The 21890-nt window shown below is 33.6% G+C and overlaps 4 protein-coding genes across 4 annotated transcripts in view; 1 reads left to right on the top strand and 3 right to left on the bottom strand.

Annotated features, from left to right (window-relative positions):
* The first annotated feature begins 126 nt into the window (after nucleotides 1-126).
* LOC112057760 (testin) lies at nucleotides 127-5947 on the top strand. Its single transcript, XM_024098302.2, has 5 exons — nucleotides 127-539; nucleotides 656-808; nucleotides 2188-2267; nucleotides 2975-3133; nucleotides 3898-5947. Exons 1-5 carry the CDS (start codon nucleotides 410-412, stop codon nucleotides 5488-5490), a joined length of 2115 nt encoding a protein of 704 aa, XP_023954070.2. The 5' UTR covers nucleotides 127-409; the 3' UTR covers nucleotides 5491-5947.
* Nucleotides 5948-6852: 905 nt separating this feature from the next.
* LOC112057768 (prefoldin subunit 6) lies at nucleotides 6853-8121 on the bottom strand. Its single transcript, XM_024098312.2, has one exon. The coding sequence runs from the start codon at nucleotides 7925-7927 to the stop codon at nucleotides 7559-7561; it is 369 nt and encodes a 122-aa protein (XP_023954080.1). The 5' UTR covers nucleotides 7928-8121; the 3' UTR covers nucleotides 6853-7558.
* A 3034-nt stretch (nucleotides 8122-11155) lies between these two features.
* LOC112057792 (uncharacterized protein DDB_G0283697-like) lies at nucleotides 11156-14578 on the bottom strand. The gene is made up of 2 exons (XM_052884006.1): nucleotides 12520-14578; nucleotides 11156-12198 (listed from the first exon to the last, which is right to left on the bottom strand). The coding sequence occupies exons 1-2, from the start codon at nucleotides 14576-14578 to the stop codon at nucleotides 11156-11158; spliced, it is 3102 nt and encodes a 1033-aa protein (XP_052739966.1).
* A 106-nt stretch (nucleotides 14579-14684) lies between these two features.
* LOC112057758 (peroxidase) overlaps nucleotides 14685-21890 on the bottom strand; it is a 41253-nt gene continuing 34047 nt past the window's right edge. Inside the window, exons 10-14 of the mRNA XM_024098301.2 lie at nucleotides 21268-21509; nucleotides 20562-20694; nucleotides 19662-20124; nucleotides 19441-19587; nucleotides 14685-19178 (exon numbers count right to left, since the gene is read on the bottom strand). Coding sequence (XP_023954069.1) covers nucleotides 19040-19178; nucleotides 19441-19587; nucleotides 19662-20124; nucleotides 20562-20694; nucleotides 21268-21509 — 1124 coding nt within the window. The 3' untranslated portion in view covers nucleotides 14685-19039. The remainder of the gene's footprint in view (nucleotides 19179-19440; nucleotides 19588-19661; nucleotides 20125-20561; nucleotides 20695-21267; nucleotides 21510-21890) is intronic.

Here is a 21890-nt window from a genome sequence, read left to right as displayed (position 1 = left end):
TAATCATAGACATCCATCTATGGATCAAAGAGTTTAAAAACCACTTCCTTCTGTGTTAATCTGTGGTTCCCTTATATTAATGATATTAATCAGTGATCTGTGATATTAATTTACTCTTTGTCTGTGGGCTACGTTGTGTTTGTCTTTGTTGTGGTGTATATTTTTAATTATTTTTCTGATTTTATTGTTTTGAGTTAAATTTATTTGAAATTTCTAATTTTGGCCAGCTTTTTTTACAGACAATATTCTCATTTTATTGAGTTTTGTGTACCTATTTTATAATATTGAAACTTTGAGAGCTGCTTTATTATCATCGTATCATGTATCCTTTGTCGTGACTCACATCCCTATCATCTATCAAATTTAATCACGTTATTAAGTTTAATTGAAACAAGTTTTATGTTTCAAGATGAGTGAATCATGTGTAGAGACACCGGAGGCGCCAGCTTGGTTGTCCAAATTAGAAAGCCAAAGGGAGAAGTTGAGCAAAGCTCGCTTAGGACATGACAGCGGCGCCGGCGCCCCTTGTAACTCCTGCGGTAAGACCAGTGTTGAATCATTTTAATTCCCTTCATCGTCATTTTAGTTTTTATAGTGAGCCAGGTCTCAGGGGTAAGTCGAAGCTTACACTCACTTTTACTGTTAATGTACACAGGAACGGGATGCCCTGGACTGGATTTACACTTTTGGCGCAAAGTGTGCCGAGCGTGCCACTGCAGCAAAGATGTTCATGATGTACAGGACGATGACTTGTCAGGCTGGGCACAATTTGAACTTCTTGGTACTGCAAAGCCTAAGAAAGCATCAAGTAAGTATAACACACATCATGATTGTGCTTAGAGTGAGTTCTCTGAGGCATGGGGTGTATTACTAGCAACTTCCCAACTCCTCCAGTACAGTAACTCTTAAACCAATCCAGAACTCCACCTCGGGAACTTGTGATCTGATCTAAACTAACTACTGGAGCAGAAACACAGTAAGTGTAACAAATAACTACTTATTTGTACACTTACCTCTGGGGCCTTAGCCATGTGGCGTGTCGAATTTCTTCTTCTTCTTTCTTCTGGGCTGTTTGCGCACTTGGCCATCTGATTGGCTGTACATGGTCACATTTTATAATTTTCGCAGCATTAGCGTTTGTAGAAAGAGAATCGACACACTACAAGGCTAATGCCCTTGGTTCTGTTATTCAACAATGCAAAATTTATATCTACATCAATGTATGAAGCAAGAATTTGTTGAGTAATCTTATCTGCAACCAGTTTATCAGTGGAAATCTAGTCAGTGGTTATCAAAATAATAGATTAAAGGTCAAAGTGACACAAGGAATAGACCTGTAGGAATAGTTCTAGTTCACACGTACAACGGCTAATCACATGGCCAAGTGCAGAAACAGCCCAGAAGAAAGAAAATGATAGTTCTAGAATTAAAAAAAAACACTTAGTAAACCACAATTGTTGGAATTTTATCCTACAATATGCTATGTGTGATTATCTGAGGCATAAGTTGCAGGCCTCTTGTTTCTTTAACTTACCAGTAACAAAAAGGATACTTATTACTAATCACACACAAAGGATATTAAAATAATTTCCTTTTGTAAGATAATATTTTGTTATAGTTGTATCAGTTATGTGCATGTTAAGAAATTAAATATCATGTGTCTGAAATGGTGAAGGAAAAACATTGTGAGGAATCCTGCATATCTGAGAATTTTCTCAAATCTCTTTGTATGTGAAGACTGCCTGCAAATTTGTTTGACAAACTGCATTGGGCAAGCCAATTGATTGTGGCAGTTGGGGGACTATTAGCCCAACTCCTTTTTTTCAGAGGAGACTCGTGCTTACTAGTGAGTCATATATGGGTTGTTAATGATAATAGTTTTTACAAATTTAATCAAAATTTTTCTGTTTTCAAGAGGTATAACATTCATTCATATTTTTTATAGTATGATCATGTTGATAGTTAAATGATAAATGATGATAACATCACCATCATCCTATTTTTGAATGGCTTACAGACCTACTTTCTTGTAGGAGGAGCATATAGCTTAGATTCATCACACAGTTTCAATGTGTGGTGGTGGGCTGGTGATAATATTTAACTCTTTAATACAAGCACATAAATCCAAGAAAGGAAGAAGAGTAAAAAAGAGCATAGTGTCTAAAATATTAACATTTCTATTTCCAGTGCCACTGATCAAAATACGTGGAGTCACAGATAAGCCTGTGAAACTTGATTGGGTACCACCAAATGCTTCTACAGAATTGGTAAACATTATTCAAATATTTCAGAGATACTTTGATATTATCATTATTATCATATCATACTCAATATCAATCAATCAATATACAATATTGATAAGATTACAAACAAACAGCTAGAGAACATCACCTTTGTCACATAGTGGAGAGAACACTAAAAAATTGTGTTATGTAAAAGGTATTTTATACATAATTATTAAGAATTCCACAGGATATTATCATTTATACAAAGCATGTGGTTACACATTAGACAAATTAACCTTTTTACAATTAATTGACTGCCAAACACCAGTTCTGAGTCACTTGCATCCAGCATCTTAATTTTGTCAGTGCTGACGACTCACTTGATAATGAGGGGTTGACCAATCACAGCGCATCAGCTTGTACCTGCCAGTGACATACATGCAAAAATGCTCTACTGCCTACCCCGAGAACTCAGAAAACCTTTATTGAAAAAAAAACCATTTTGTAAAATTTGTATGTATAATGCCTATTCTAATTAAAAACCTCGCACGTCACTGCCTCACCATTGCTGCTCTATATTAGTGGTTACTCTATATTAGTAACTTTGGTTCTTTGTTTAACTCTGAACTCTTTTATGATATACAAGTATGTTAGCAACCACATTTGAGACTTACAAATATGATGGCCAGTCAAGGTAATTGTACCTTGAGAGACAGTAAACGGTTTTTAGAAAACAGGTTTTTTTCTAGGTATCAGAATACATGTCCTGTTTGGGTCCACTGGCGCCGGTGTCTGGTTCGGAGGCGGCTAAAAAGAGGCGCGCACAGCTTCGTACGCAACTCCCTCCGCACGACGTGGCCACTGCTGCGCGCCACCATGCCACCGATCAAGAAAAATCAGAACATACAGTAAGTCTAGTGTGGTGTAAGGGGGAGGCTAGTACCAGTCAGTCTCCCTAACTGCCAACCTCACCTGCAGATGGGCCGATGAGACTCTGGCAACTAACGAAGGTTCTAGATTATTAAATGCCTGAGGCTGGTTTTAGGCAAAACTGGTGCAAGAAAGCTAGCTCTGCTCTGAACAATCCACATGCCCAGTGTAGTAAGTACTGGGCAAAAATAGGTATAGAAGTCTCTATGAAAGGACCATGTCCTGCAGTGGTCGTTTCTTCAGCTGATATGATGAAGATGAAGGATCAACTTGAACTAAAGCTTGTTCTACATGTTCTACAAGAAATAATTGATTTATTTTGCTATTGTTTGAAAAACCTATAAGTCCAAGCGATAACATTGTCTAACAGAATATATGTATTGCTCTGAAAATGTTGCATCCTCAATAGCCTACAATTTTGCAGTTGTCAGCTTCAGTCTTCTATACAAAACTTGATTTTTGTTACTTTTTAATAATTTAAATCTTGTTTTCAATCAAACAAAAATGTAGGTAAATCTTTTTGTCTGTTTACTCTAATCTTGGAAACTGCTAAATGCTAAAATTATCTTCCTATTTTCATCGGTATATGATGCTTAGTTTGAGAAAAGAAATACAGATATTGGCTTTGTATCTTGTAAAAATGAAAATTAACGTAAACTTTGTGTCTAATTTTTTATTATAATAAAAATAATGGCTAATTGATACCTATCTCTATTAATTCATATTATTATTTCTTTTCCAGGAATATATTACCCGTATTAAGGATCATGTGGTGGGTATGGGTAATGTGGTGAGAGTTGGACCTCTACAGAATGGAGATGTATACTGTGTTGAAAACAGCAAAACACACACTGCAACCAAATCTTATGCACTGCCATTGAAGATATCAAATGCATCTCGAGGTGTTAAATACAATATAGTCCCCAAGAATGCTTCAGACAAGAAGCTTGTGCTTGATTCACAAGGAAATGTTGTAAGCAGTGCTGCTAACTTACCTGATTACAAGTCAAGCCCAATTTTGAGCAGAGTTGTAAAAGATAAACTTCATGTGATGCACATTGAGTCAGACAGAATTAAGAGTGCAGTTGAACACGGTCCTGTGTATGACAAATTACTGAAAAATCTTAATGATTTAAATATGCCTGTGTCTAACGATGTATATCTTCAGCCCATTAAACTGTTTCGCGAAGAGTATAATAAGAACCCTCAGTTCAAGGAGGAAGTAAATGAATTTGCTAACAAATGTTTGGGAGCTCAGATAATGCCTGATTTGTGGTCCATGAGTAATAATAATGTAATAGGTACAGCAAAATTACTGGACAGTAGGATTCAAAAGGGAACAATTTTTGCTCCTAATGGTGAAATTTGGAGCTGGAAACACGAACCTACAACACCAGAACACAGCGGCACCATATGCTCCACAAAGATAAACCCTCAGTATTCCACCACAACGAAACCCTTAAACCAAGTTGAACCCCAACAAACTGCTCCTCTAAGAGAATATCTTAGATCCCAGTCTGAGGAAGATAATCCTCCACCTGTGCCCAATTACAATACCTATCCAGGTGCAGTGCCCATTCCTTCTCAGAGTAACGACTGGGATAACTCTGTGGAGAACCCACAACTAGATCATTCAGGCAATCCGATACAAGTCAGCACATATACAGAGCAGCTTGATCCAATTCTCACCCAATTTGCTGATATGACACTCAGTCCCGACGAAATGGAATTTAACAGAAAGTTATACAATGAAGGAGTGCCCTGTCAAAGATGTCAGAAGCCCATGTTTGCTGGAGAAGTAGCAGTAAAAGCTGATCGAGCTGGGCAGGAAGCTATATGGCATCCACAGTGTTTCACTTGCTGTCAATGCGGGGAACTGTTGGCTGATCTCGTTTACTTCTACTACAAGGGGGAAATATACTGTGCCAGAGATTTAGCGAACGTGCTGGAGATACCTCGTTGTGCTGGATGTGATGAGTTGATATTCACAAGACCCTACACCGCTGCTGAGGGCAGAGCGTTCCACGTACAACATTTCTGTTGCTACCATTGTGATGCACCACTTGGAGGGAAAAAGTATGTTCCCGATGATAAAACTGGCCTGCCGATTTGCCTTACATGCTATGATCAATTTTATGCAGAGCGCTGTCGTGCTTGTGGTGGAGTCATTGGTCCTGAACAGCAAGGAGTTTCCTGGAGTAATATGCACTGGCATGCCGAGTGTTTCATATGCTCGGGCCGAATGTGTGGCAAAAGTTTATTGAGTGGTCGGTTTGTTGTGAAACAAGAGATGCCATTTTGCAGTGTACCGTGCGTACAAAGTAGAATTAAGTGAGTGCTGAGATAGTTTTCATTTTACAATAAGAAAATATATTTTGATATAAATTTTATATTGTGATACGAGTGACATATTTACACAATTCATTTAAGTATATAGGAAAACTGTTTTGAAAGAGTGACAGAGTATGTATTTTTGTAGTGTTATAATTCTTATTTAAGACTAGAATGTAGAGAAATATTTTGATGCTATGAATTTAGAGCAATTGATTATGACAAGAGGACCAATAATATGACTGAACTTGATATATGAATAGGTAAAATTATACTTTATACAAATTTTTATATTTCATAGGACTACATTTATACTAAAAAAAAATTATATTTGGAAAATGTTTGCAATCATAATACCTATTTTTAGGTTTAATTTATATCAGCTACATTCCGTTTTATGTCTTTATATGTTTGAAATGTGCCATTAATGTTACGAGTTAATAAAAAAAACTTACATGAAATTCGCATTTTTTTTTATTTCAACATGTTGTATACAGTGGCGTGCACAAAGTTATCAATTAGAGTAGGTTCTGTACGTAAAAAATTCACAAAATTGAAAATTCCTCCTCCAATAAACTCCTCCTGTATGGAATCCCCGCAAAAATGCACTACCATTTGTTTGTATGAAGTGGACACCACTGGTTGTATAATACAGCAAACACCCTTGACAATTTTTAAAACAAACTGTGGTTATAAGTTTAATTAAATCCTGGGTTGGGATACGAAGAATGGGGTTTACTTCCTCCCACTCAGTGGCAGATTTGCCCTAAGGCCCAGTAGGACCTAGCCTAGAACTGCCAAATTTAAAGGGCGGCCATTCATGATAAAAAATGTGGGAATAAGCAATGAATAATAAACCAAACACCAATTACAATAATTTATAATTTTATCACTTCCTTATTTTCTTAAAACCGTTTTTTAATGTTTTGAGGAATGTTGTAAGCAGTTACCCCAATTCCCAAAATCTCTAAAAATATTATAAAACTAATTGATTTTTATTAACGGAATAAAAAAATTCTTTAAATAAATTGTATGATGAGTGCTAAGGGGCGGCTGGTAGTTTGGGGCCTAAGGCAGGCAAGACTACAAATCTGCTACTGCTTCCACTCTTGCTACTTTTTAGTAGCAATAACATTCAAGAACTTCTGCAGTTAGGAAAATGAGAGGTGCTTGGGACCAGATTTGAACTGCCCTCCATATTAAAGGCAGAGGTCATAATATCCACTGGGCAGTCGCTTCTATGAGTACATTACATAATATGTGTATTGTGATGGTAAAACATTAGTTGTATTAGTGTCTACCACTTATTTTATTTTTCAGTTTAGAGGAGCTTTTGCTATTTCAAGGGTAAAGAAAAAATATTAAGTATTTTGCAAGTTATTTTATTAGCAATAGTTTACATCATGAGAATATAGGAATATAGATAAAACCATTCAACTTTAGTTTTGCATCAAGTTGTATTCAACAAATTGATTGATCTTATATTACTGATATAGTTTGAGTTTCATCATACTTTGATGTATTTGGTTTGTTGTTGTTATGGTCACCTCATTTTATTGTAGGAAGTAATAGATATTTCCAGTACATCAATCTTTTCATGGAATAATGATGAATTTCTACTTTTAACTGATTTAGGCAGGTTTCACAGGACAGCTAACCCACATGTCGCAAAAAGGTGAAAATTACTTGCAAGAAACATGCCGTCTGTCAGCACTAATATGAAAAATGATACAAGGAATTATATGAACAATATCAACCATGCAGACAGTCGTAGCACTGTGAAACCAGTCTTAAAGGCAAACAACAGATCAGCAATGGATATTTATGCAACATGAAACAACAAAATTATTAAATACAGAATCTATGTTTCTATCAAATGCATAAATTTTAATATAAACTTTTTTTAAATTGGGTTAAATTAAATCAATTTCCCAGTGATGCTGCTGCTGCTTCAACAAACACAAACAGACAAAAAAAGAAATAAGGTTTTAAGGAATAAATTAAAGATATTAATTTGTTACAAGCTCGGATATTACAAATACAAACATTATATAAAATATTTTTAAAATATGTTATGCTGCTATTTTTAAATTATCAAGATTAGTTTTGAGTTTGTTAAGGTTCTCGTGAACTGCTTCTTGCTTATTTTCAAGTGCTGAAATGTTTCCATCGGACCTCTTGATCTCTTTATTAATATATTCTAAACGTTTTGCCACATTTTGTTTAGCTTCCTCCAAGTCTTGTTTCACTAATACTGGCCCAATGAGTTTGTAAACTTCAGCATCCTTTTTCAATAAATTAAGTTCTTCTTTTACAACTTTATTTTCATTTAATTGACTGTCTAATTGTTGTTTCAGTGCAACTGCCTTGTGATACTCTTTCTTCAGGTTATTGAAAAGCTCGAACTCTTTTTGCAACTTCTTTTGAATTTCTTCTGCCATTCTAATGAATTTATTTAATGGATTGGACTGAAAATTTTCACTATTCACCGCGTAATGTAACTTTTATTTTAAAGAAAAGAATTCTAATTATTATTTATAGTGATACTGATGAACCACACGGTAATTTTAATTTTCTTTTTCACCGATTTTCACAGCAAATGAGCTTTTTACTTTAAGTTTAAAGTCAATTTGACATTGACAGTTGACACATTGATGATTATTATTGACTTTTGTCTTTGACAATGAGGACAGGATTTTTGAGGTTATTCTACCATAGACGATAAAATTACGGCACAGACTAAAATACATATTTGCGTAATCAAAATAAGCATTTTAGGCCATAAATGGAGTTTAAGGGAGTTTATAGGGAGCTGACGAATTGTTTATAACTTGTAATATTGAATTTTTCGTTCTCCTAGGAAATCCTCAGTCTTTAAATTTATACTTATTACAGCAGATTGTTATACAAGGGGCTAAAATGACCCATTGTATACGAGTTAATTTTAGGGCTCGAGCCATGAGGCGAAGACCGCTAAATAGAAACCGAGTTTATAATGGGTTTAGCCCCGCGTGTTACAATAATTCAGTACAGTATTCAGTGATTTATTTTAAATTAATTTTTTTTTTTTTTAAAACCAGCGCTGCATGTTCTTTTTACTTAAAAAGTATGTAGCATTATGCTGAGTTAGGGCCCTTTATTGGGTTATGCCACACATCGCAGGATATTGTCTTGTCATATTATTTAATATGACAATATTATATGATAATATTATATGATATTATGATCAAATTGTGTTGTGTGGCATAATGCTTTATAAAGACTTTTTCTTTCTTTCTTGCTAAATTAAAAAAAAAAATGTACAAAAGTCTACAATTTTGGATGTTATAGGAGATGCTTTTACCCGGTAACATAATTTCCGACTGCTGTGAAGATGAATAATGAGTAGATTTTTGAGGTAAACGGAGATAATAGTTTAAAAAACTCCTTTCGCAAGTGAATCCATTCGTTGTTGTTTTCTCCACTTATAAAATTCGTAGGTAGGTATTTAAGTAAATGCGTCTCGACTTTGATGGTAACAGATTGAAAATTTCATCCATCTCCAAATTAGGGACACCATTATAACTAGATGAAGACAACAAAATCACTAATAACGTTACAAAATATACAAGTTCCGGTCACAAATTCACAAATAATTTCTTAAAAAAATCAAGTGTGAACTATTCACGCATAATGTTTTTTAAATTCTCGCTTCTATTAATTTTATTTTTTGTTATTCTTTCACATGAGGTAAAGGCAAAGGTATTAAGTACACCGTACAGCCATGTCTTCAAATCTCTCTCTTTAAATTCGCATCTCAATAAAAATCAAATAAAAATAATGAACACATTCCACAGACAAGAACGCTGCATTTCATTCCAATTTCAAGTTTTTATTTTTATCAAACAATCATTACCTTACTTAAGATTATTCTTCTATACATATAATAAAACTGTAGAGAGGTCAATTCTGTACATGAAATATATTTCCAAAATCTATCAGTGGGTGATTAGTGATCGATACTGATGCCAAAAATGGGTGACGAAGTCGCGGGCGTCCGCTAGTTTACAAATAAAACCTCCTTCATTATAAAGTAGGTTGGTAAAAGTACTAGCCTACTATAAAACGGAGGAGGTTTTATTCGAAAATAGAACCATTATAGGTAAGGCCCTGATTGTTTTGAAAAATAAATAAAACACTTTAAATTGGAATGAAATGCAGCGTTCTTGTCTGTGGAATGCGTTATTTTTTTTATTTAATTTTTATTAAGTTGCGAATAGAGCGAAATTTGAAGACATGGGACATCCTGTACTGTGTAATACCTTTGCCTTTTTCTCATATGAAAGAAAAATAAAATTAAAAAGTGAGAATTTAAAAAAACAATTGGCGTGAATAATACACACTTAATTTTTTTAAAGAAATTCATTGTAAATTTGTGACCGTAACTTATATATTTTTCAACATTAATTGTTATTGTTGTCTTCATCTAGTGAGAATGGTGATCCTAATTTGGAGATGGATGAAATTTTCAATCTGTTACCGTCAAAGTCGAGACGCATTTACTTAAATACCTACCAAGGTAAAGTGGAGAAAACAACAACGAATGGATTCACTTACGAAAGGTTTACTATTATCTCCCACGTTTACCTCACATACTCATTATTCATCTTTACAATATTCGAAAATTATGTTACCGGGTAAAAGCATCTCCCTTAATATCCAAGATTGTAGACTTTGTACATTAAATTTTCAAATAAAATAAATCATTGAATATTGTACTAAACTATTTTATTTTCTCGCAATCGTAGTGAAAAGCAAAGTGTAACACGTAGGGCTAAAGCCATTATAAACTCGGTTTCTATTTAGGCAGCCCTCGCCTTACGTCTCGGGCCCTAAAAATACCTCGTATATAATGGGTCTTTTTAGCCCCTTGTATATCAATCTACTATTTTGTGTGCCATAAAGAATTTATCTATATAAGTTCATTTAGAGCGGGCCGCAAAAAACAGCTGACAGGGTTTATTTTGTGCAGTCAATTACAATAATTAAAACAACTCTATTAAATTCAGTCAATATATTTATTTATTAAATTAAATAAGGCTGGTACATATTATAATTATTACTTAGTATTAATTTTTTATACATTTACATTTTTAGTCTTTCAAAAGTTTAGGCGAAATTCCACTGGACGTTCGACTTAATTATTGAATTCTTCATATTTATAGGCCTATATACCTACTAATATTACCTACAACCTAAGACAATATATTAAATAATCGTTTTAACTAAGTACCTATACTTATCAGCTAATACCTATTTAATAAATACAAATAAACGCCATAAGTTAATGCGTTTGTTTGTATTGATTTGACTATAATCGAATATCTACTTGTAGCGTTTCGATTCTAGTCACTTTAAACATTGCAAAAAGTAATAGTATTACTATTGAGGATTACCTAGGTACTTGCCAATAATATTATTTTAATAGTTTCAACCTATACATACATTATTACTGTATAGTTGTCTACCTACGGATACAGTTTCTTGTCTATTGTACACTTTCTTTCTTCGTAGGTCGACATTTCTAAATGCGTAGTTGACAAAATTAGTGCAATTCCTATTATAAAAAATGCATTAATATTTCTTACAAGTTATGTCTAGTTAAAAAAATTTAAACTCTGGAAATAGTTTTATACCTTCTCTCCATATTCTAAAGTCCATAGGTAATTAGCTTTAGGGTCTTTACTTTTTTCCGCCTCTTGTTGAACTTCTTCAGCCTTTTTTATTGCTTTTTGTATGTTGTCAAATAATTCCTTATTTTTGGTTGTGGACTTGTTCTCCTGCGCTTTTTTTTCTTGCAATTTTTCTGTCCTTTCTTTAAAAGAGTCTTTTCTGCCGAATCTCTCACGAACAAATCTTTCATATAAATCTTCACCATCTTCGATATCACTATTACTAGTATCTTCATCAGTCTTAATTTCTTCATTAGGTTTGTTAATATACGAAGCGAAAAAGTCGTATTCTTCAGCTGGTTTGTCTCCCTTAGCTTTAGGTTGCTGGGAATACACTGTAGTAGCTGTCGGATCATAATGACGATAACTATTACCAGTTTCCCCCTGAGGATTTGGATTTTGTTTATACTGTGCAAGATCGTGGTTTTGCTGATTGTAGTAATTATTTTTCACTTTATCGTTATTGGTATCAGGAACTTCTTGGGCATATGATAAAATATTTTGTGGAAGTTTGATTTCTGGCAATTTTATGTTAATATCATCAAACTTGATTTTCAAATGTTCATCATATTTATTAGTTTTTGGGGATAAAATATCAAGAGTACCTTCGGATTCAGAATTCGTCAAAGAATCCTTCTTCGACGCATTAGAATCTGCTTGATTTAAAGGTTTTGTTTGGAACTGTTTCTTAACTTTAGGTTTTCTGATTGTTTTATTAGGGTTAATTCTGCGATGATTGCCATGACTAGGAACTATGCTATTCAAATTACCAGTGAGCTTTTCATTGGAATTTTCGTTACTTTCTTCACTACTATTTTCATTATTCGATTCTATTACAGATTTCGCGACACCTCTATTGAGAACTTGTTTATTAACTTTAGGTTTTCTATTGTTCGCAGTTTTATTTTTAAGCTTTTTATTAATTTTTGGTCTGACAGTAGGTTGAATCAAAGAGTCCGCTTCGTAATTTTGGTGTGAAATCTTAACAGGGGCATAAGTTTCTACAATAGGTAGTCCACGAAATTTATCGTAACTAAAATCACTTAAGTCAATTTCTTTACTCGCTTTAGATTTATCAAAAGCTTCTTTGGCTATGTTAGGGCTATTTTTATAATTATCTTGTAATAACTGACTGTGTTTTATTTTACTATCACTAAAATTTTCTTTTGAATTAAATTTTGTATTTTTGTCAAAAACTGATCTATCGGCACTTAATATATGAGGTTTCCCGTTGTCGATGTTAGATTTAAAGCGAATTTCTGGACCGTTCCTAGATACTCCATAATTTCCAGGTACTGGTTGAATCGTATAGTTTAGGTCACCTTCATTTTCTTTACTTTCATGTTCCTTACGTTCTTTCCTAAAGTCCGCAGTTTTGTAACTATGCAGAGGCACTGCTGCGGTATTTGTCGGTAATTCTTCATTTTTACTATATTTCTTAGGAAAATCTTTAATGTCTTCTTCATATTCACTTTCTTTACTTTTACCTTGCGTTTCGTAATTTTCATCACTTTGATCATCACGATTTTTCGAGTTCAATACGGGATACTTATTTTTATCTACATTGTATAATTCATGTTGCCTTTGTATTTTATTACTAATTTGTTTATTTTCATGAATACCACTATCGTTTTCAATAGGTTGATCAACGTTTTCTTTATTTTGATAGTGATTATTGTAAGTATCTTGCCGTTCATTACTTTCGTCAAGATTTTTATGTTCTGGTGAATAATATTTATTATTTTCATTTTTATTATTGTACAGTTCATTTTGTTTTGGTGATATATTATGTGGTGGCTGCTTATGGCTATCAATTTTACTATTATTTTTAGAATGTTCAATAGAGTCTTCATCGTCATCCTCATCATCATCATCATAATTATCATCATTATTATCATCTTCTTTTTTAAGTACCGTTGCAAAATGTTTATTTCTTTTATCATTATATTCTTGGTTATGTCTCTCTAATATAGCGTCATCAGATGGTTTATGGGTCTGAAAACTACTACCTGATTTAAATTCTTTTAATGGCTCTTTTTCATCTACATCATCTTTGTAATCATCTTCAGTTTCATCATACTCATCATTATACTCATCAGGTTTTTTAGATGTATGTGAGGGATTTTTATGATTATCATTATATTTTTCATTATTTCCATGTAAACTATTATTAGGTAGTAATTTGTGCCCGTGAATGTTCTTATTTCTTATAAAATCTGTATCAGGTTCCTCATCTTCCTCATATGAAAAATTATCCTTACCTTTTTGTTTGATAATGTCTTCATTATATTCTTCTTTTCGACCCTGTGTAGATTTGGGTTTGTTTGTGGCCGTGTCATCGTCTTCGAATCTTTCATCTTGAACATCATCGTCATCATCTTCATCATCTTCTTCGAATGATGCATTGTTTTTATTATTATTTTCTTTACTTTCGTCATTTATTTTCTTAGCCTTTGATATGTGATACTTATTTTTTTTCTCTTTATGATATCTTAAATTTCCTCTCGGTAAAATATTAGTTGGCACTTTATTGTGATGTTCTCTTTCGTTTTTATTATTGTTATTATCAGAAATGTCACCCCTTTCATCTTCATACGAAGAATTTTCTATATTTGGGTTTTGCCTTACATTGATTTCTGCGCTTTCTTCGGTGATTTCTCTGGTTTTAGGTAGATAATGTTCGTTATTTATTTTATCGTAATATCTTTCTTTTTGTGTTGTGGGGTTAAATTCTCTTTTGTTTTGTTGGTATGACTTATTTTGTTTATTTGTACTTCGACCTCTAGCAAAGTATTGGTCATTATTTATTGGACTAGGATATCTTTGTTCTTTTCTCTGGAATTGATTATGGTCTGGCTTATCACTTTTATGGGAAGCAGGAACTTTAAAATCCGGAAGATCTGAAGATTTAATGATGTCACTTGGACTAAATTTTGGTAAGTTTAATTCATCTCTTTCTATATTTTGGTCTTTTATTACATCGTAAACTCTAGGTATAACTGTTTTGTCATCGTCATCACCATCGTCATCGTTATTCCTATTAAATGATCTCCTTTTTCTTTTTAAACTATTTTTAAAGTGACCTTTTAACTCGTCACTCTTTTTATAATCCGTTTTTGAAGTTGTATTTACTTCTATTTGTTTGAATATACTCTTACTTTGGTCAAAAGCTTCATTAGTACAATGAGTATTATTTTCCCTGTATGAACATAGCAGGTCTTTTACTGTAGAGTTTGATGAAACGGTGAAATTATTGAGATTATCTAATGAATCTGCATTTGAAGTTTTATTGGAAGCACAGGTTCCATTCATATTATTGCAAATTCTGTCAGTCTGGTTATTGTGGGTTGCTGTTCCATTGAAGTTATACGCATCTGTCATCTGGGAAGTAAGACCACGGTATAATATATTATTTTATATATTAACTATATTAAAGTGCGTTCTACTGTGATGTGTTGTTTTGAGAGGTAAAAAAAAACAAAACATATTTCATACATAACTTCATTTTATTTATTTACAATACAAAACACGTGACCATGCGATACATAAACTATAACTACACTACTCTACAAACTACTCTAACTATAGAATAAATAAAAATTAAAAATATTGTAACAAGTTGTATAGACAATCTGTTCCGGAAGTCCGTTTGGCTTTGGATACAGTTTAAAGTAGGTCCGTATACAAACTGAAGGTTTGTTTCGATATAGAACATGCATTCAGTTCAGTTTTATATTTATCTGGTGAGGATGTCACTGTTGTCGCGCTTTTAGTACTCAGACTACTATGGTAGTTCACTCATATCAAATTTATTATGTGGTCCGAATTATACATTGATATTTTATAATAAAAGTTAAGGTTTTATAGAACTTAATTTAAAAATCAAGTATTTTTTTCAAATTTTCCAAACGTCGAAACGCTGTCGTCCTTTTTGTCGATCGTTACAATGTTACTTGATGTATTAAACGTCAAACTAATTGATATCTAATATTTTTGTCAAACGCTCCGTTTCGCGTCAAGTAGAATAATAGTTTCAGTTTTGATAATGTTTTGCAAAATGGTGACCATTGCGACTTTTGACATTGGATAGTTTTGGCCACCGGGTCAGAAAAGTTTGTGGCAGTATATCTAGACCAACGCCATGTTCACTATCTACTGTCATGGGCGTATCTAGGATTATTTCCTGGGGTGGGCCTACATATCACTGAGCAGAGTCGACACTCAATATAAAAATTTCGTTAGCAATATTTGTAGACGCAGACCTCTGAAACGGCTCAATTTTTTTTTTTGTATCTATGGCAGGTATATGAAAAGGTCCTAATATATTTTTCAAAATCTTTATTACTCTAGGTTTTTCTTTATTATAAGTCGTAATTGTTATTATTTGATATTTTAAATGATATTTTGTGTAAAATTATTAGTATTTCGGCGTCCATCATGGAATTTCAAATTGGTAGCTCATCATCCTAGGGTGGGCATTGGACTATTCTAGGGTGGGCCCGGCCCACCCGCTAATTGCGCCTATGTCTACTGTCAAACAGAACGTCAAACTACACCTACACCTAATACCTTACCACGACACCCAAAATCAAACAGACTTCTGAAAGTAGACAAACTATACCATAGTACCTCTTACTTATCTTTCTTCGGCACATTTTGAATTATCATGGATTACGATACCAATAACACCAATTACAGTGCAGCTATTGTTACATGCTACTTTTGACGCTTACTCACTATACACATTATGTTTGTAAGTATATCTGTCAAAAGTGACATACATTCAATTGGCTGTTAAAAACGCCCATTTTAGGGCACGTTAAATCATAAAACTATAATAAGTAACAAAATAAAAATAATCGTTTGTATTTACACAATTGTTCCATAAAAATTATATGGAAATAGTTCAGGAACTGGGGAAGATTTTATTATTTGTTAATAGCAATTTAATTTTTCTTGAGAAAAAAAAAATTAATGGAAAATGTTAGTCATCTCATCGAGAGGATAGCTTTTGGATAGCTTCATATTGATTCGCCCTATAATATATTGTTCTTGAAAATTACGTGGTACATTCGGTCCTACCACAATTTTTGTAAAGCTGGGCGTTCCGTCAAGACGAATCTAGTTACGGTGAATTTGACAACTAATATTAAGAGTACTTGCAATAGATTTAGATTCTCGTAGTACCTAATTAATTGTACAAATGTTCCCCGGATCCTGGACTAAAAGTAAAGATCGGCATCACGTGTGATCTACAAAAATATGGCAAGCGTGACTACTTACGTCGCTCTACTTTGTACATAACTATCTAATACCGGATCCACATTAGAGTGTCTATTCTCAGAAGATATGACAAAAAATGACCAATATTCTCGTTCCCCTTGTTGGAAATGACTGTTAGGAGCGCGTACGAGGGGCGGGGATCGAGCCTTTGAGGTTTTAGTTAAGACCCAGAATTTTCTGTCGATAGGATATTATAATGAGGTCAGTCAGACTTCGGTGTGCCTAGTGGCAGTTTTTATAATGAGACGATGGCGTAACCGTAAACGCGAATTTCTAAGGAATTTAAATAGCTATATAGTGGCACTACTGCACAACTGTCTCAATTCCTTCGAAATTCGCGTTTACGGTTACGCGATAGTCAGAGTATGAAAACATTGACAACTGCACACTAGGCACTCTGATGTTCTAACATATCTTCTGATACACAGATCTTCTGTAGTGTGAATCCGACGAAACTTACCATTATTTTCAAATTTGTAAAGACTTCTATATTCCAGTTTTATAATTAAATAGTCGTTACTTTAAAAGGTCACCTTGTTCTCATGTGTGATGATGTTTTAACTAGTTTTTTTAGTAACTTCTTAAGTAACTTACTTACTGTACTTCAGTAAGTTACTTAAAGCTTGTTCGCGGAGTGAATGTCAGGGGTAAGCAACAATTTTTCGTTAATTCATAACAATATTTTAAAGTATAATTTTACACAATTAGTATGTAGTTTTCTTACTTATACGGACTATATGGAATACAGGGTTTTTAATTTGTATATTTTCTATTCTAAATATTTTTTATTAAAACTACTGACTAAATGTTTCAAATGTTACACACTGGGTACAAATATTTGACGGCTGATGTTAAGACGTTATGTTGCTATGAAAGTAAAAAAAATATTTAGTGCAAGCAGCATAGAAAGATTCCGAGTAAGGTGAACATACTATGTAGATACTCAATGGGGATAAAAATATATACTAACCATAAAATTAGGTTAACTATATATTGTGGGCAAAAAACGAATAAAAAATAATTTATATAGTAAAAATGAATTTTTTGGGTAAAATTTGGCCTACATATTATATACATATCAACATAATATATAACGTAAGGTTTCTGTTTTTGGTTCCTTACCTATTACACAGGGATTTGTTTTATGTTTCTAGAACCGCCAAAAATTTAAAACATTTGTTTTTATAATAAATATTATTGTAGTTAGATCGTTATATAAATATATGTATATAGCAGACACCTTAATCGGAGTGATTGCACTTAGTACGTATATCAAATGCCCGCATTGTCGTATACAAAAATATAAATTGCATAAGTAAGTAATGATTAATTAATAACAAATGTTAAGGGTCTAAAGAGGTATTTTTTTAGAAGTAGCTGATCGATTTTTATGTATATATAGGTATTTTCTTGATAATTATTACTTAAATATTCCATGCACATTGCACATACTCGTACGATAAAAGTGTTGTTTTCTGATATTTTCCCTTAATTTTACAATGTTTACAACTACTGTTTTTTCCATAATTTGGCAGATATGTCTCAAGTGCATGTTAGCATTTGAAGTTGAACTTCAACAAACTACTTTGAACGAGGTTTATCAATATGGGTGTATATTTATTATTTATACTTAACTAATTAATTTATACAAAAGTAGTAATGACACCCTTATACATCTTACATGGAAAATGAAAATATGATTATATACAGTGAAATACAGTGAAGGCAAGTTGTTTGTGTTATAATATACTTTTGTAATCTACAGATTACTTTTATTATATAAGTGACTTCTTACATTTAAAAGTTGTACCACAGTTCTCTATCTTCACGACCAACTGTTTTAAAAGATAAGATCACACTTATTTTCAATCACGATCGCTTCGAATATTAAAAAAATGTATGACAATGATATTTGCTATCGACAGCTCACGTAACCAAGTTATCGATCGCACCTGTCATTCCCATACATTTTTTTAGTTTTCAAAACGTTAGCGTTTGTAGAAGGAGAATCGACGTGCCAGGCCTCGAAAACATAACATAAGAATACCCTTATCTTTTTTTTTTGCAAGTTTTTAAGTTGAATATTAGGGTGATCTTATCATTCTTAAGTCTTCCTTTCCTATGTAAGATACTTTGGAACTACGAAAATGGGATTTTTTGAAAAAGTATTTTTGGTTGTTTGCCATTCGTAATTTAACACGTCTAAAGTTGGAATGACTAATAAATAAAATAGCTTTAAATTAATTTTGCTACAGCAGAAATGTTGGTTGGCTTATATTTAGAATATCCTTTTCGTTCAGTCATTTTCGTAATTACTTCAAGCGCGTTGCTGTTTCATAGTCAATGTCAATCTTAACAAATATTATGTAGGTACATAATTATGTCCTTTCTGTACTCTTTTTACTTCTAATATAATATTTTTAATTGAAATATTGAATTTGTTTGCCAATAAGGCTTTTTGTAAAGAAAGGACTTAATTTAATGACAAGCTTTTAAATACTTTTACTTTGCTACATCTGCTAGCTACGTCTAACTTTACTGTGGAGTTTGGTGCTGGTGCTATTTCTTGCCGTGGTACGGATTGTACGAAAAACTACTTACATATTCCTTAGCGCCACCCAAGAATGGTACTGGGTCAGCCCATTTACTAAAGTCCATCGATGGTATGATACCACTTCTACACGGTACCCGAGGGTTTCTGAAATGTACAGATGCATATTTTTAATCAATGAAATGAAAGTTTGCTTTGTATTGTATATGCTTGTTATAACAACAAGATTATGAATGTATTCGAATTTTCGTTTAATTGCATAATTGACATCTGGATGACTGTTTAAATAGTAAAGTGTTTAGTGCATTTTTGAATCTTAATATTCGAAAGGTTTGTTGATGCCAAAGATGCTGTTGGAAGTGTAAGACGTTAAATCCAGAAAAAACGGACTAAATGGTTAAAAACTTACAATTCATGATCAGGTAGAACCATGGGATATAGTTGGACTGTATCTATGATATCTGTGTTATCACAAATAATACGAGCAAGGCGAGACTTCCTTATTTCTGCCAACTGTTCAGGAGTGAATGATGAAGGCTGATTAGGTAGCTCGAACCTAAAATAATATAAAAAAATGTTATATTTATTTAATTTATGCATAATAGGTGTTCAGTTGGAATATCTACTCACCAGAATCTGTCACCCCGTCTCGAGTAAGAGAATTGGGTAGCGATGATGCAAGCAAAAGTTGGTCCCAACATAGATCCAGGCAAAGGTCTTTCAGACACTCCACCAGACCACAGATCCACATCAACAGGATGTTCGAAGATCGACTCGTATTTACGAATTGTTTCGTTGGGCATAGATCCAAATAAGTCCTGGAATGTGTCAGCACCAGAGAGACCACAGAATTTTCTGAACTCCATATATCCTGGCAGACCGAATTCCCGACCTCTTTGCATATTAAACGATACAAGGTCCATTCCAAAACGGGCGCCCACTTTCTTAAACAGATGATTAGTAACTTCTTGTGTGATAGAGTCGTCCATAGCCTGTGCTACTTGGTTCATAAGTCCCATAACATATTCATCAAGAACACCCGCTCTGTACAAATCGTATGGTCTTCGAATCAGGTCTGATAAACGTTTTGATGCTGCAAACAGTAATAAATATTATTTTGGAACTTGAAATGTTATCCATTCTGAAGAAACAAAATACATTTTGGCCAACGACGTAAATCGTAGGTACAATATAATGTCGTTGATTTTGGCATTGTAAAAAAAATAGGTCAATAGGCGTTTAATTCTAAGAACATATCTTCATTTACCGTTATTTGACATCGAGGATGACTATGGTATTATTTAATGAACTAAATAATTTAATAGTTTTGTCAGGCTATTACTTAAAAAAAAAAAAAAATAATGACCCTAAGGAAAATTATTAAAAATCCAAGCAATAGAGTGGATTTGCCAAAGTAGGCGTTACTTTGCCAAAGGGCAGATAATAATAATCATAATAATGGACAGATTACTTCACAAAATTTAATTTTTTAAAAATATTTTTAAAGTTTGTAAATTTATATTTATTTACCAATGAATTTGTGGGCTTTGGACCATCTTTCAACAGCAGTAGGTAGAAGGGAATGACCAAAACGGTAAGCCGCGGCAGCGAAGGATGCAATCACGTCTGGATTAACTTCCTCATCATAACCTTCCCAGTAGCCCTGTGAAAACAAATATTAGTTTTAAAACATAAACGTAACTCGTTGGTCCAGTGGTTTCCTACACTATGCGACTAACAATGAAGGAAGAAGTTTGTGGATCACAAGGCCCTGGAATAGAGTCTTGGATCAGATTTTAAAATTATTTTTCTTTCTCTCAAGAAATTCTTGGGAAAAATATTCAGCCTGGATTTGGAAAGTTGCTGAACCCAAACATCCTTAACCATTACCGTTGATGATTATACAATTATATAATACTAACGGACGCTCACGACTTCTTCCGCGTGGATTTCAGTTTTTCAAAAATCCCTCGGGCACCATGGATTTTTCCGGAATGAAAAATAGCCTATGTGTTAATCCAGAGTAAAATCCGTTTTCATTCCAAATTTCAGCCAAATCGCTTCATTAACGGCTGCGTAAAGGAGGAACAAACATACATACACACTTACACACAGAAAAACTTTCGTTTGGATGGCATTGGATGTTACATCCAAGATCCAGATTCCTTCTGGAGGGAGGCCTGGCAATGTAGTGGGTTATCAAAATAGATTGACTGGAAATACTTTGTTAACTGACCTCTTTCGCAAGAACTAGGCCGAATTTTTCCATGACGTCTTTCCCGAGCAATATAGGCAGGAATTCGTTGTAAGTTATGTGTTGTATCTCAGCGATATTAATGCGTCTGGCCTCTTGGAACAAGCTTTCATCGTCCCAGTGGGGGTTCACGTGTGCAAGAGCTTCGGCTACTCTGTTATGTTCTCGAGCCATTAAAGTGTGCATCACTGTAAGGACTAGCTGCTCGTTCACTCTTATTTCACCTGAAATTCATAGACTGATTATTATTAAAGACTTATTAGCAAGTATGATCCAAGTAACAAATGATCATAATGATCATAGCTGTTACTTGGAATTTACAGTCATTAATCTGCAATTAACGCGACATTGAGCATTACTTTTTAATAAGGAATAGCTGTTAGTTTCCTCTGAAATCAACTTGGAATGTATTGGTGAATTTACAAGACGGAGGTCCTGGGTTCGACTGAGGTTTCCTTAATAGGTCCAGATCTGGCTGGTGTGACGCTTCGCCCGTAGCTAGTTACTACCCTACCGGCAAAGACGGTACAGCCAAGCGGTTTAGCGATCCGGTACGATGTTGTGTTGAAACCGAAAGGGATGTGGATTTTCATCCACCTCCCGTT

This window comes from Bicyclus anynana, chromosome 10 (genome assembly GCF_947172395.1).
Source record: "Bicyclus anynana chromosome 10, ilBicAnyn1.1, whole genome shotgun sequence".
In the NCBI taxonomy this organism is placed as follows: Eukaryota; Metazoa; Arthropoda; class Insecta; order Lepidoptera; family Nymphalidae; genus Bicyclus; species Bicyclus anynana.
The sequence above is the reverse complement of the archived record's forward strand: the minus strand, read 5'-3'. Positions and strand labels throughout refer to the sequence as shown.